The 16586-nt window shown below is 44.9% G+C and overlaps 1 protein-coding gene across 12 annotated transcripts in view; it reads right to left on the reverse strand.

The window, feature by feature from the left end:
* NCOR1 (nuclear receptor corepressor 1) overlaps positions 1–16586 on the reverse strand; it is a 509406-nt gene that overhangs the window by 406505 nt on the left and 86315 nt on the right. For all 12 annotated transcript variants that reach the window (XM_033922034.1, XM_033922033.1, XM_033922035.1 and 9 more), the window contains one exon: positions 2529–2642. In XM_033922034.1, the coding sequence (XP_033777925.1) occupies positions 2529–2642 (114 nt within the window). The remainder of the gene's footprint in view (positions 1–2528; positions 2643–16586) is intronic.

Raw genomic sequence — 16586 nt, forward strand, 5'->3', positions numbered from 1 at the left:
GCCCTGTTGACACCTTTCAGATCCAAGATGGGCTGAAAAAAAAAACACTTCTTTTCTTGGGCACCATGAAGTAAATGGAGTACCTGCCTATATGAAATTCCTAAGGGGGCACTGGGACCACTGTTTTAAGACCTTTGCAGCGTCTGACGAAAAGCCCGCTTCTTCCAAGCTGCATGACAAGGAGGAGAGAGGAAATGATCTAGCAAGGGCTGGGAAAACTCTAGAGCATAGCTGTCCCGAATCACCTCTAGGACCCACTGATCAGTTGTGATCTAAGCCCACCTCCAGTAAAACTCCTGAAACCGAGCTCACAACGCAACCGGAGGAAGGACACACAATGAGTCATTGGGTCGAACGGGCAGAGGAGCCACCGATGGAGTCACGACCCCCCTAGTAGGCTCCCTGAAAGGATGGCATGCGCTGAAAGAAACGTCCTCTGGAAGGAAGAGAGGCTGCACCCCGGCCAGGGCAGTAAAGACAAAAATTACACAAACACCGCCACCCTGCAACGCCTGGCAAAGATGGTCCTCCGGAAGCAGGAGCACCTTAGAGTCACTCAAGGCCTGAACAAGCTTATCCAACTCCTCCCCGAAAAGGAAGGAGCCTCTAAAAGGAAGCTTACTAAGCTTAGCCTTTGAGGCCACATCCGCTGACCAACCCCAAAGTCACAGGGTATGGCGAGTGGTCACTCCGAGGGCCATGGACTTGGCAAATGCCCACAAAAGATCATGGCATCCGAGAGATAAGAAGCACCAAGCTCAATCTTAGTCACCACCTGTTCCACCAAGGACTAGTCATCAGACTCCTGGTCCAGGACCCACTCAGACCACTGGAAACAAGCCCAGCCTACCAAATTGCCGCCTGGACAGCCAAGGCAGCCACATCAAAACTCTGCTTAAGAAGAGACTCCATCTTACAATCCTGGGAGTCTCTCAAGGCTAAACTGCCTTCAATGAGCACCGATAGTTGAGACCACAGATAGGAGGAAAAAACAAAAGTGCAAGTTAGCAATAAAAAACAATTAAAGTCAATTGAAGCTAAGTTAAAGCTTCCTTACAGACTGGCACTGCCTCAAGGTTTTGAGTTTATTTGTTTTTTGGGATTTTTTTTTATACAACTTTAGTGAGCAATTAAGCAGACCCAAATGGCAAAGCTTACAGCTGAGGGACCTCTAAGATAAAAAATTTAGAGGAGGTGGGGGAAATGGGGGAAGGGATTCGACCAGTTGAGTGTGGTACCCCCTAGGTCAGATGGATCCCCCTCCCCAAAGGGTCCCCCAAGCTCAATCTGGCATCCACAACAGGGACAAGAAAGCCACTAAGCAAATCCAACAGGCCCTACACTAAACCAAGGAATGACTGAACAGGCTTACCACTCCACCTGCTGAAGACTGAGAACAGACTGATTGAATTGCACAGCCCACTTATACTCATACTACAGTCAAAAGTATGACTTCAAAAATTTAAAAAACTTTTGAAGTCATTTTTTTTCAATGACGTTTTTAACTTCTGATACCCTCTTTTCCTTTGAATAATTATTTTTAATATTTGCAAAATACTATCCACTGCCAGTGAAAACATTTATGTACCCTTCCCCTGTGTTTCTTTTCTTTTTCTATCTATTAACTATACACAAGATTGTAACTTTTCCCCTCTTTTTCCATTCTAAATCATGTATGTTAATTTGTTTTAATTTTGTTTAATGTTACATGTTTTTATCTTATTGATTGTTTTGGGATTATGTACATCGCCTAGTAAACTTTAATAGGCGATTAATCAAACATCCAAATAAACTTGAACTTGAAACTTGAAAAGTAATGTATCAGTCTCCACCTGCTGGCAGAGAAGCGTAAACCCATCCGTTTCTGTGCCAATCTGGAGGAATGCTAAAGAACAGTACTTACCTGCTCCTAGAGAAAGGAGGTCTTAAGGGAAAACATCTGCCATCATCTTGGAAAATAACAATTCAACATGATGGTGGATTAATGGAACACTGGCACAAGATGCCAGAGGTTTGCAGGCTCTTTGGTCAACAGCCACTCTGGTCAAGGGTGCCTGAAGATCTGTGGACTCCCACACTGGGAGATACAATGCTATTTAAATTTCCATTGACTTCCATGGAATGTTAGCAAGGAAAGTAAAAAAGGGAAAGGATGGAGAATGTGTAGCAAAAGATCATGTGGCTTGATGCACCACCATTCTTCTCATCCTCCTTCAGGCTAGATGAGAATGGAAAGGAATGGGAGAGGGGAGATTAAACAAAAGCACAAAGGAAAATGCATATTTTTGTGCCCAACCAGCTGCCCAAACCCCGGTTTTCCAAAATCCTGTGCAAGCAGGAGACCGGGAGCACTGATCAAGACTAACATATGGATATAGTTTTACACAAAATAGTACCTAAATAGCATAAATAAGACGATAATGTGATACACAAATTAAGAAGGAGCTACAAAATTGTGTATTCAAGTATCCAACAGAGTAAATAACAGACTCCTAACATGGACTAAAACAGTGAGACAGAGGACTTACCCGATTCTCATCGTAAATTATTTGTATGATACTGCGGTGTTTCTGTTCCACTGGAGGAGGGGAGACAGGTTTCTCTGGCTCTGGAGGCTTTGCAGCTTCTTCCTCCAGCTGTTGCTAAGAGACAAGAGGAAAATAAATTAGGAAGAAGAAAAATAAAAAAAATCAAATCTGCCATCCATACTGTTATTTCAGCTAGCACAGTAAGTGTTGGAAGATAGGTGTCTGATCAAGTTTCTCACCTTATATGTTTAATCAGAAATGTGTAAAGTAGAAATGAGTAAAAATCAGGAATAGAAGGGAAGACACGCTGTTGGCCATATTCAGTTATAGAGAATCATGCAGGCATGTATCATATCTATTTCAACAAGTATACATCTTTTTAAAAAAAATTGAGAACCTATCAGGAGACAGGATTATTCGACTTGTATGAAAAAAAAATGAATAATGCATACACAGTTTGATTAAAAAGAATCAGCTATGAAACACTTTGCATGAATAACTAGATTCTGCATGTGCAGCCGAGTTGTAAGCTCAGAGGTAGCATTGCCTCAGTGGTGTAATTCAGTGCTCATTGTGTAAGAGGAAAACATAGTGGAGCTGTATCAGTAAACAGCAGCACAAATATACAAGGAGAGGACATCTCAAAAGGGAAACAAAACAATGATAAACCAGCATGAAAAGTGCAAATCTTCTCTCCACAAAAAAAATCAGTGTAGGAAGGACCTTTTTAAAAAAAAAAAAAAAAAAAATAACCCAACAGCTTCTTTATGCTCTTTTGGAGACACAGCTTCCACTGAAATATACAGCCTTACTGCAAGTATGATGTTAAATAGCCTGGGGTCCAGGGCAGAAATTTGGAAGGGGGCCAAAAAACCCTTCAGTTTCAAATAGGCTTGGCACTTCCTGTAGCATGGGGGTACATGGCAAATCATCCTGTTTGCCTTAGTGAGCTTCATTCACAGCTACTTTGGGAGTTCCTCCTATTTTTCAACTTCTCCGATTCTCTTCTATTCTAACCATGTAAAGAAGGAGTTCTTCACCCAGTTAGATTTTCAGAATATCCACAATACGCAATCATGAATAGATTTTCATTCAAGAGAGGCAATGCAGGCAAGTGAAATCTGTCTCGTACATATTCACTATGAATATCCTGAAAAGTCAAATGGCTGGATATTTCCTAAGGACTTGAATGAAAACCCCTGACCTTTGGCCAGAGTTCACAAACTGCAGAGCCATGCAGAACCTAGTGTGGTTCTACACTCAAGCCTGACTAGTACCACTGTTGTCAATGAGTTAGCCCAGGCCTGACTTAAAGAGCAAAAACTAGGCAAATGAATCAAACCCAGATTACCGATATTACAGGACACACTGCACAGCAGATAACAATGTGTTCACATGACTTGATTTGGTTTCAATAACACACATATCTCCTCCCCCCACCTTTTATCATGCTGTGCTGAGCAACATGGCTTAATAAAAAAGGGGATATAAATAGTAAGAATTTATGTACATTATGAACTAGTTGCTAAAAAAATTAAGTGCATCTTATTTGGATCATAACTAGGAAACATTTGGCCAAATAATCAATTTTGTTTTCAGTGCTTTTTTTTTTTTTAATAATAATAATAATAACAACTTTATTTTTATATACCGCCAGTAATCTTGCGACTTCTAGGCGGTTTACAATAAAGGGTAACTGTAAATACAATAAAGAGAGGCTGTACATTCGACGAATTAAAGAGTATAGCAGTGTGTACATGGAATTCTTTTAAGAAAATACATCACAGTGCCAGCAGTAAGCAGGTTTCTGCAAATACTTGGATTATACAAAATATACTAGGATCCTGTCTGTATACAAATATAATAAAATGCATAGGGTTACCAGACATTTCCTGGACATGTCCTCTTTTTAGAGGACTGTGTGGGCTCCTGGACAGACTTTCCAAAACCCAGCGTTTTTCCATGTTTTGGTTTCCCGTCCTGTAAATGTTATGGGATTTTGTCTTTCCATCTTGTAGGATGAACTTAAAATAAGATTTTAATGATGATATTGTTAATGTTTTATTGTGTTTGTCTTGTCGAAAGCACAGTTACTTACCGTAACAGGTGTTATCCAGGGACAGCAGGCAGATATTCTTGACTGATGGGTGACGGCACCGACGGAGCCCCGGTGCGGACAATTTTAGAGTGATTGCACTCTAAGAACTTAGAAAGTTCTGGTAGGCCGCACCGCGCACGCGCGAGTGCCTTCCCGCCCGACAGAGGCGCGCGGTCCCCAGTTAGGATAAGCCAGCTAAGAAGCCAACCCGGGGAGGAGGTAGGGACGCAAGAATATCTGCCTGCTGTCCCTGGATAACACCTGTTACGGTAAGTAACTGTGCTTTATCCCAGGACAAGCAGGCAGCATATTCTTGACTGATGGGTGACCTCCAAGCTAACAAAAAGAGGGATGGTGGGAAGGTTGGCCATTAGGAAAACAAATTTTGCAAAACAGATTGGCCGAAGTGTCCATCCCGTCTGGAGAAAGTGTCCAGACAATAATGAGATGTAAAAGTATGAACTGAGGACCAAGTAGCAGCCTTGCAGATTTCCTCAATAGGAGTGGAACGGAGGAAAGCTACAGATGCTGCCATGGCTCGGACTCTATGGGCCGTGACAGAACCATCCAGTGTCAGTCCGGTCTGAGCATAACAGAATGAAATGCACGCTGCCAGCCAATTAGACAACGTACGTTTAGAGACAGGATGTCCCAATTTATTCGGATCAAAGGACAGAAAGAGTTGGGGAGATGATCTGTGGGGCTTAGTACGGTCTAAATAGTAAGCCAGAGCCCTCTTACAGTCCAAAGTATGTAGAGCCTGTTCTCCAGAATGAGAGTGAGGTTTCGGAAAAAAGACAGGCAGAACAATGGATTGGTTGAGATGGAATTCAGAGACAACCTTCGGGAGAAACTTTGGATGTGTACGTAGAACCACCTTGTCATGATGAAAGACCGTAAAAGGTGGATCCGACACTAGTGCATGTAGCTCACTGACCCTCCTGGCAGAGGTAAGAGCAATAAGGAAAAGTACCTTCCAAGTGAGGAACTTGAAAGAAGCAGTAGCCAAGGGTTCAAATGGAGGCTTCATTAAAGCGGAAAGAACTACATTGAGATCCCAGATAACAGGAGGGGCTTTAAGAGGTGGTTTCAGATTAAAAAGACCCCGCATGAACCTGGATACCAAGGGGTGAGCTGAGAGGAGTTTTCCATGGACTGGCTCATGAAAAGCCGCTATAGCACTGAGATGGACTCTGATTGAAGTGGACTTAAGGCCAGAGTCTGACAAAGAAAGGAGATAATCCAACAAGGTCTCCACTGCAAGGGAAGTGGGATCATAATGATGAAGAAGACACCATGAAGAAAACCGTGTCCATTTCTGATGGTAACATTGAAGAGTGGCCGGTTTCCTGGAGGCATCCAGAATTGAACGAACAGGCTGAGACAAGAGCGTATCATGAGAAGTCAGCCCGAGAGATACCAAGCTGTCAGGTGCAGAGACTGTAGGTTGGGATGTAGAAGGGTTTCCTGATGTTGAGTAAGTAGAGAAGGATACAGAGGCAGAAGAAAAGGTTCCCTGGAACTGAGTTGAAGTAGAAGGGAGAACCAATGTTGCCTGGGCCACCTCGGAGCAATCAGAATCATGGTTGCTTGATCCCTCTTGAGCTTGAACAAGGTTCTCAACATGAGAGGCAGAGGAGGGAAAGCGTACAGGAACAGATTGGACCAATCGAGGAGAAATGCATCCGCTGCCAGACGGTGAGGAGAGTAGAGTCTGGAGCAGAATAGGGGCAGCTGATGATTGTGAGGAGCTGCAAAGAGGTCTATCTGAGGAGTGCCCCATTGAGCGAAGATGGAATGTAGAGTTACAGGATCGAGTGTCCACTCGTGAGGCTGGAGAATTCTGCTGAGCTTGTCCGCTAAGGAATTCTCCTCTCCCTGAATGTAAATAGCTTTCAGGAATAGATGGTGATTTATGGCCCAAGTCCAGATCTTCTGGGCTTCCTGGCATAAGAGGCGGGAGCCCGTCCCACCCTGTTTGTTGATGTAGTACATCGCAACTTGATTGTCTGTGCACAACAGGACAACTTGAGGAAAGAGAAGATGCTGAAAGGCCTTGAGGGCATAAAACATCGCTCTGAGTTCCAGGAAATTGATGTGATGCTTCTTTTCCTGGGCTGTCCAAAGTCCTTGAGTTTGGAACTCGTTCAAATGAGCTCCCCATGCATAAGGGGAGGCATCAGTGGTGATGACTAGCTGATGAGGAGGTTGATGGAAGAGAAGACCTCTGGATAGATTTGAGGATACCAACCACCATTGTAGAGACTGACGAAGAGATGACGTCACAGATATGTGACGTGAGCAAGGATCCGTCGCTTGGGACCATTGAGTAGCAAGAGTCCATTGAGGAGTGCGCAGGTGAAGACGTGCGAGGGGTGTGACATGAACTGTAGACGCCATGTGACCCAAGAGAATCATCATTCGCTTTGCTGAGATGGAACGCTGTGGAAGCACCTGCTGACATAGAGATTGAAGCGTTTGAAGACGGTTGGACGGCAGGAACGCTCTCATGAGGACTGTGTCCAAGACAGCTCCTATGAATTGAAGCCTCTGAGTGGGGATGAGATGAGATTTGGGTAGATTGATCTCGAACCCCAGAAGTTGAAGAAACCTGATGGTTTGGTTGGTGGCCAGGAGAACAGTCTGAGATGTATTGGCCTTGATTAACCAGTCGTCCAGGTAAGGAAAGACCTGAAGGTGGTGAGATCGTAGAAAGGCAGCCACCACAATCAGACATTTGGTGAATACTCTCGGAGAGGAGGCAAGACCGAAGGGCAGCACCTTGTATTGGTAATGACAACGATTGATCATGAAGCGTAGGTATTGTCTGGAGGCCAGATTGACCGGTATATGAGTGTATGCTTCTTTGAGATCGAGGGAACATAGCCAGTCGCCTTGATTTAGAAGAGGATAAAGAGTGGCTAGAGAAAGCATTTTGAACTTTTCTTTGACCAAACATTTGTTGAGATCGCGGAGATCTAGAATGGGTCTGAGATCTCCTGTTTTTTGGGGGACTAAAAAGTAACGGGAGTAGAATCCCTGTCCCTTTTGATCTAGAGGAACCTCCTCTATGGCGTTCAGAAGGAGGAGGGATTGAACCTCCTGGAGAAGAAGGAAAGACTGAGGAGTGTGCGAAGCAGACTCTTTTGGTTGACTTGGAGGAGGTAGAGTCTGAAAGTTGAGAGAGTAGCCGTGGTGGATGATGTTCAGGACCCACTGATCTGACGTGATAAGTTCCCAACGGCTTATGAAATAAGAAAGGCGTCCTCCTATAGGTTGTGGAAGGTGGGTAGAAGGAACAAGACTGGCTATGTTCTGGAGAACCAAGTCAAAAGGGTTGGGTAGACTTTTGTGCAGGAGTAGGTTTTACCTGCTGCTGTTGTTGAGGTTGTCTAGCAGCTGGTCGCTGTTGCCTCTGACGTCTAGGCTGTTGTGCATTCTGAGGCAGAGGACGAGCCACAAATCTACGTTGGTAGGTTGATTGTGGACGAAAGGGCCTGGTTGGTGGAGGCTTCTTAGTTTTGAGAAGCGTGTCCCATCTGGTCTCATGAGCCGATAGTTTTTGAGTAGTGGAGTCCATGGAATCTCCAAACAGCTCATCCCCTAAGCAAGGTGCATTGGCTAGCCGATCCTGGTGATTAACGTCCAGTTCTGAAACACGAAGCCAGGCTAGCCGTCGCATGGCCACTGACATGGCTTTGGCTCTGGAGGTCAGCTCGAAAGTATCATAAATGGATCTTACCATGAATTTTCGGAGCTGTAAAAGAGATGAACAAGTGTGGTGAAAAGCAGACTTCTTCCGATCAGGAAGATATTTCTCAAAAGCAGTGAGATTTTGAATCAGCTGCTTAAGGTAGAAAGAGAAATGGAATGCATAATTTCCTGATCGATTGGCTAACATAGCATTTTGGTATAGCCTTTTACCAAACTTGTCCATAGATTTGCCCTCTCTGCCAGGAGGGACTGAGGCATATACACTAGCCCCTTTGGACTTTTTTAAAGTGGACTCAACTAAAAGGGACTCATGTGGTAGTTGGGGCTTGTCAAACCCAGGGATAGGAATGACCTTATACAAGGAATCCAATTTTCTGGGAGCTCCAGGAATAGTTAAAGGAGATTCCAGATTCTTATAAAACGTCTCTCTCAAAATATCATGGAGAGGTAACTTAAGGTATTCCTTTGGAGGCTGGTCAAAGTCTAAGGCATCTAGAAAAGCCTTAGATTTCTTTGACTCAGCCTCCAAAGGAATGGAGAGAGAATCACACATTTCCTTTAAAAATGAAGAAAAGGAAGACACTTCTGGTCTAGAGGAGGCTCCTAAAGCAGACGGGTCCTCATCACCAGAAGAGCATTCTCCCTCCGAAAGAATAGGATCCTCTGAGTCACCCCATAAATCAGGGTCCCGAACCTGAAAACTCCGGTCTCGAGACTCTGGAGTGGAAGGCTCTAAATGACGGGATTTGCGAAGAGACTTCCCTGACCTGCCTGATTCGGTACCGGGAGATGTCACTGTACGCACCGGAGCCGAAGTCTGTACAGCTTGATGGTGAGCTCTCGGCTCCGGTGCCAGAATCGGCATGGAGACCGAGGAAACCGACTGTACCGGTACCGACAAAGTGGACGTCGATAAAATAGGACGGTCCACTATCGGTACCGGTGGCTCAGACTGGACTGGTACCGGTAAATTCGATGCCAGGACTGAAGGCAGGAGGTGCTGTAACTGTTTTTTGAGTTGCGCCTTCAGAACAGCAGCTATACGCTCCTCAAGGGAAGGCACCGGTACCGTCTTTTTCTTTAATGGTACCTGCGGTGCCGCTCTACGCTCCAAGGATGAGGACCCCGATGTAGAGGGGCTCACCTCTATTGGAGCGGAGCGCTTCCGTGGGCGCCTTGAGGTCGGCAGGATTGGGCTCGCTGCCATCGAGACCGGAGGACGCTCCAACGGGGAAGGCTTCTTAGCCGGCTTACCTGGAGTCGACACCGCCGCGGTATCGCGTGGTGTCGAAGATGTGGGTGCCGACTGCGCCGGTGCCGATGTCGGTGCCGGTGTAGAATCAGACATTTCGGCACCAAACAATAATTTCTGTTGAATTTCTCGATTTTTAAGAGTTCTCTTTTTTAAAGTTGCACAGCGGGTGCAGGTTGACGCTCGATGGTCGGGACCAAGACACTGGAGACACCAATTATGAGGATCAGTTAGTGAAATTGGTCGTGCACACCACTGGCACTTTTTGAAGCCGGGTTGGGGGGGCATGAATGTAAAAACTGCTTCAGCCAAATCGAAGGCCGAGGCCTCGATGGTGGCTAAAGGCCCCGCCGGGGCAAACCCGAAAAGAAGGAAAAAACAAAAAAATTTTTTTTTTTTTTTTTTTTTTAAAAATAAAGAAAAAAGGAAAGGAAATAATATTTCCTCAACAAGTTTTCGCGAGCGGGAAGTTTCACAAAAATTCTCTCACAACGGCCGTTGAGAGAGACGCGTCTTCTTAGCTCCGCGGAAACTAAGAAACTGGGGACCGTGCGCCTCTGTCGGGCGGGAAGGCACTCGCGCGTGCGCGGTGCGGCCTACCAGAACTTTCTAAGTTCTTAGAGTGCAATCACTCTAAAATTGTCCACACCGGGGCTCCGTCGGTGCCGTCACCCATCAGTCAAGAATATGCTGCCTGCTTGTCCTGGGATAAATATGTTTAGCATTTTTAATATGTATGCATGTAATTTTGTAAACCGCATAGTTTTTATGCGGTATATAAATTTTTAAATAAATAAATCGCAAAGAGAAGGCTTTTGGGGGGCGGGGTTGGATGGCAGAACAGGGCAGGACTTTCTTTTTTTTTAATATGGTACTAAAAACGCAACCAGAGAATCTCTGAAAACTGAGTTTTCCTCGCTAATATTGGGTATTGTTATTGATTCATCTCTTACATTTAAGGATAAGCTAAATTCTCTGGTTAAAAAGTTTCTTTAGTTTCCGTATTCAAAGAGTAAGAGCGCTCTTTCATCAGCAATACTTCTCTGTATTAGTTCAGTCAATTATCTTGTCAAGGTTGGATTATTGCCAACTCAATGTACCTGGGTCTCTTAAAGGTCAATCTGCAGAAACTTCAATTGATACAGAGCACTGCTGCCAAGCTCATTTTTGGCAAGTGTAAATTCAATCACGTAACCCCATTGCTCAAGAAATTACATTGGCTTCCAGTGCGTTTGTATTGTATTTAAAATTCTCTTTAGCATTTTTATTACTTTGGTTCCTTTAGATTGGAATGTACACAGATCTCATCTCGATAGGAATTCAAATAAATTAAAACATTTCCTTTCCTTAGGGGTAAAAACAGAACTTTCAAGATATTCATCCACTCTTTCATTTTCAAACTAACTGAACTCTGAAAAGTGTTACGCTTTCAGTTAGAAGTCTAGACCCCTTTGTTTTATTTCGAAAAGCTCTGAAAACTTTCTTGTTTACTAAACACTTTGGAAACTAAGTCATTCTAGATTACATTCTTCTTTTATATTTATGTACTATACTTAAATTATTGTAAACCGAGTCGAGCACCTTTTGGTTGAAGACCGAGTCTATAAAATTAAAGTTTAGTTTAGTTTAGAAGAATATGGGCCGCTAGACCAAGCAAGGGTAAAAAACAAAGCCTAGCTTTTTGCCTCAAGCCCAGAACTTTCTAGCTAGCAACAATTGCAGCATACTGTAAACAAAATTGGTCTAACTTTTAGCCAGCTAAGGGACACTCAAAGCATCTGTCAAGAGAGCTTCTAAATTCAGACAATTGTCAACATATAAAAGAGGGAATAAATTGGGAGAGATAAGTATACTTCATCCGGACAACAAAATAAGGTAATAGCAATTTTAAAATGAGATACAGGGCAAGTAATCAGTAAAACAGGGCTTCCTAAACTTATTCTAGGGACATTACAGTCAGACAGTTTTTCAAAATATTCACACTGACACAGAAATACTGAACTCCTGAATGGCTGTGGGGGGGGGGGTCCCTGGAACAGGATAAGGTACAACTGCAATGCAGCTTTTGCAGGGGAAGAGAAGCACATTTAAAAGAGTACTATAATATCATATCAGCAACAATTAGGGCTATACAAAATATTTGTATTTGATTCAACTCCGAATAGTGCCCTGAAAGCACAGTTACTTACCGTAACAGTTGTTATCCAGGGACAGCATGCAGATATTCTCACACATGGGTGACGTCACCGACAGAGCCCCGCAGCCTCGAAAGCAAACTTGCTTGAAGATCTCGAACTTTCAAGTGCTGCACCGCGCATCTCCTGTGAGGATCCTCAGTTCAGATACCTAGCCAAGAAGCCAACCAGGGGAGGTGGGAGGGTTGTGAGAATATCTGCCTGCTGTCCCTGGATAACAACTGTTACAGTAAGTAACTGTGCTTTATCCCAGGACAAGCAGGCAGCATATTCTCACACATGGGTGACCTCCAAGCTAAGCAAAAAGGGATGGAGGGAAAGTTGGCAATTTAAGAAAAAAGATTTTGCAAAACAGATTGGCCAAAATGGCCATCCCTCCTGGATAAAGTATCCAGACAGTAATGAGAGGTGAAAGAATGAACCGAGGTCCAAGTGGCAGCCTTGCAGATTTCCTCAATAGGAGTTGATCAGAGGAAAGCTACAGACGCCGCCATAGCTCAAACTTTGTGGCCTGTCACTCGACCCTGCAGAGGAAGACCAGCCTGAGCATAGCAGAAAGAGATGCAAGCAGCCATCCAGTTGGAGATGGTACGCTTCGAGATAGGGCGTCCCAACTTATTCGGATCAAAAGAGATGAAAAGTTGAGGAGATGTTCTGTGAGGTTGAGTGCGTTGGAGGTAGAAAGCCAAGGCACGTTTGCAGTCCAAAACTGTTCCCTCTAAGCTGGGCGAGAGTCCTCCAATTGCATTGCTACCATTAGGGGGCAGTGCTTCGATATTGTGTCTTCATCACTAGGTACAGGAAGTTTGCCTGGCATTCTGCACAGCATGCCTATCTCTCACTATTGAAAATGTGATAGTGAAACAGTACCATCCACTGGCACGACGACAGGTGGAGGACTGCTGCTCAGCTTAGAGGGAACAGTGGAAAGTATGAAGTGCCGCTTCTCCCTGGTGAGAATGAGGCTTTGGAAAAAATACTGGCAGAACAATAGATTGATTGATGTGAAATTTTGAAACCACTTTAGGTAAGAATTTGGGATGAGTACGGAGGACCACCTTGTCATGGTGAAAAACTGTGAAAGGTGGGTCCGAAACCAACGCTTGTAGCTCACTGACTCGTCGAGCAGAAGCGAGGGCAATCAAGAATACAGCTTTCCAAGTGAGATACTTGAGATGAGCTTTGTCAAGTGGTTCAAAAGGAGGTTTCATCAGTTGAACCAAAATAACATTAAGATCCCAAACCATTGGAGGCGGTTTAAGTGGTGGATGAAGATTAAAAAGTCCTTTCATAAAGTGGGAAACCATGGGATGTGCAGAGAGAGGTTTCCCTTCCAGAGGCTGATGAAAAGATGGACTTGAATAGATGTAGATTGAAGTCCAGATTGTGACAAGTGAAACAAATAGTCCAGAACGGATGCTAAGGAGGAAGACACTGGTTGCAGCTGACGTGTGGAACACCAAGCAGAAAATCTAGTCCATTTCTGGCCGTAACATTGACAAGTGGACGGCTTTCTGGAAGCAAGTAAAATATCTTGAACAGACTGAGAAAATTGAGAAGAGTCTGTTATGTAGACAGGTACCAAGCTGCCAAGTGTAGAGACTGAAGTTGGGATGAAGTAAGGATCTTTGACTCTGAGTGAGCAGAGAAGGAAAAACTGGCAGAAGTAGAGGGGAGTACCACGGTTGTCTGGGCCACCGGGGAGCTATCAGAATCATGGTGGCGTGTTCTGACTTTAGTTTGCCTAGAGTCCTGAGAATCAGAGGAAATGGAGGAAAGGCATAAAGAAACTGAGCCCTCCAGTCCAGGAGAAACGCATACGCCTCGAGACGTTGAGGAGTGTAAATGCGGGAACAAAACTGAGGCAGTTTGAAGTTGAGGGGGGATGCAAAAAGATCTATCTGGGGGGTCCCTCAGCGGACAAATATTTGACGAAGCATGGGAGAATTGAGCGTCCATTCGTGAGGCTGTTGAAGATGACTTAATTTGTCCGCTAAACAGTTGCGTTGACCCTGAATGTAGACAGCTCTGAGGAAGATGTTGTGAAGAATTGCCCAATGCCACAGCTTCAGAGCTTCCTGACAGAGGGAGTGAGATCCCGTCCCTCCCTGTTTGTTGACATAATACATGGCCACCTGGTTGTCTGTCCGAACAAGAACCACCATGTCGTGGAGGAGATGCTGAAAGGCCTTGAGAGCATAGAAGATCGCTCTGAGTTCCAACAGATTGATATGACACTGACGGTCTGTTGGAGTCCATAGACCCTGAGTACGGAGACCGTCGACGTGGGCTCCCCAGGCGTAGGCGGACAAATCGGTTGTGAGAATCTTCTGATGAGGAGGATTGTGGAACAGCAAGCCTCTGGAAAGATTGGAAGAGAGCATACACCAACGGAGAGACTTCTGCAAAAAAGGAGTTATTATAATGAGTTGAGAGGGTGGATCCGTGGCTTGTTGCCCTTGTGATGCCAGTGTCCACTGAGGAATGCGAAGTCTGGCAAAATGAGTCACATGAACTGTAGTCGCTATGTGACCGAGCAGAATCATAATTTGCCGTGCAGAAAAGGATGGAAGTCGAGAGACCTGATGACAAAAGTTGAATGAGGGTATCCTGACGTGGTTGGGGAAGGTATGCTCTCAGGTGTACAGTTTTCAAAGTTGCTCCAATGAACTGGAGAGACTGAGATGGCGTTAACTGAGACTTTGGAAAGTTTATCTGGAACCCCAGACTTTGGAGGAATATAATAGTCTGTCGGGTCGCTGCAATAACCCCTGGAATAGAGGGGGCCTTGATGAGCCAGTCGTCGAGGTATGGAAATGCTTGAAGACCTTGGGTGCGAAGAGCTGCAGCCACCACCACCAGACATTTTGTGAATACTCTGGGGGATGAGGCCAACCCGAAAGGAAGAACCCTGTACTGCAGATGAAGGTTTCCCACTTTGAATCTGAGGTACTTGCGAAAGGCTGGATGAATGGGGATACGAGTATAAGCCTCCTTGAGATCCAGCGAGCACATCTAATCTCCCTGATCCATCAGGGAATACAAGGTCGGCAAAGAGAGCATTCGAAACTTCTCTTTGACTAGGTATTTGTTGAGAGCTCTGAGATCCAGAATAGGTCGCAAATCCCCCGTCTTCTTTGGAACTAGAAAATAGCGGGAATAGAACCCCAAGTTCCGCTGGGAAAGAGGGTTCTCCTCTACAGCTCGAAGACGAAGGAGAGCCCGGGCTTCGTGAAGAAGAAGGGGAAGTTGCGACTGATTGGAAGGACACTCTCTTGGAGGGTGATCTGGAGGTACCTGCAGCAAGCGAAGAGAGTATCCCTCTCGTAGGATGGTAAGAACCCAGAGATCTGAGGTGGAGCTCCCACTGATGATAAAAAGCGGACAGGCGACCCCCCTATGGGAAGAGGAGAATTCTGAAATAGGGAGACTGGAATGCTCAAGCTGAGAATGTCAAAAAGACTGAGCTGGCTTGATGACAGCAGGAGTTTGTGACTTTTGTTGACGTTGTTGCTGCTGAGGACGGCAAGGCGGAGGCCTGGAAAAAGCAGGAGTCGTTTTCTGAGGGTAACGACGTGGAGTCTGTTTAAACACCCTAGCTGGTATAGTTTTAGGTTTAGGGCGAATGAGAGAAGCAAAAGAGTGTTCATGTTCTGAGAGACGCTTAGTGGCTGCTTCAATAGAGTCATCAAATAACTCATTCCCTTGACAAGGTAGGTTTGCCAAACGATCCTGGAGATTGGAATCCATGTCAACAATACGTAGCCATGCTAGTCTACACATGGCTACAGCAAATGCAGAGACTCGGGAAGACAATTCAAAAGCATCATAAGAGGCTTGCAACATGAAGAATCTTAGTTGAGAAAGAGTCTTGAGGATTTGCTTGAACTCAGAAAGACATGTCTTGGATACATCCGGATAAAAAGAAGGCAACAATTTGAGGAAATGGTTGAAATAATTGGTGAAAATGTAATTATAGTTAAGAATTCGATTGGCCATCATAGAGTTTTGGTATAAACGGCGACCAAACTTATCCATAGTTCGACCCTCTCTGCCTGGAGGAACTGCAGCATAGATCTTGGAAGGATGGGCTTTCTTTAAAGATGATTCTACCACCAAGGATTGATGAGAAAGTTGGGACTTCTCAAATCCCTTACAGGGAACATTACGATAACGGGATTCCAGCTTAGATGGGATAGCAGTGATGGAATAAGGAGTCTCCATGTTATGAATGAAAGTCTGTTTAAGGACTGGAGTCATAGGCAGTCGCAAAGACTCTTTAGGTGGATGAGGAAGTTCCATGTCCGCCAAATATTCAGGAGTATATTTGGAATCTGAATGGAGGTCCAGTTTGAGAGCCTGACCCATGTCAAACACAAACTTGGCAAAGGAAGTTGACTTGGAATCCAATGCTTCATCAGGAGAAGGACTTCGAGACTTCGGAGCCGCCGAGTAGGAAGGAGAAGCCTCTCTAGAGTATTGAGAGACTAGTTCAGACTCGAGATGCATGGTCACAGAAGAAGCTGCACTGTGAGGTGGAGTCATAGAATGTTTTCGCTTCAGGATCCACGATGGGGAAGTACCCGGAGTGTGAGGCACAGAATGAGTCGAAGCAGGAGGAGATGAGTCCCAGTGAGCTGGCTTCGAAGGAGGAGTCCTCGACCTGGATGGACTTCGGGTCGAGGCAGAGTGCATGTGAGACCTGTGCTTCGAGGTGCAAGAGCGAGGTAGAGAAGTCTCAGTATCCAAAGAAGAATGCAGTACATAGGACTCACAATGAAGCTTGGAAGCAAGATGCC

This window comes from Geotrypetes seraphini, chromosome 15 (genome assembly GCF_902459505.1).
Source record: "Geotrypetes seraphini chromosome 15, aGeoSer1.1, whole genome shotgun sequence".
NCBI classification, from domain to species: Eukaryota; Metazoa; Chordata; class Amphibia; order Gymnophiona; family Dermophiidae; genus Geotrypetes; species Geotrypetes seraphini.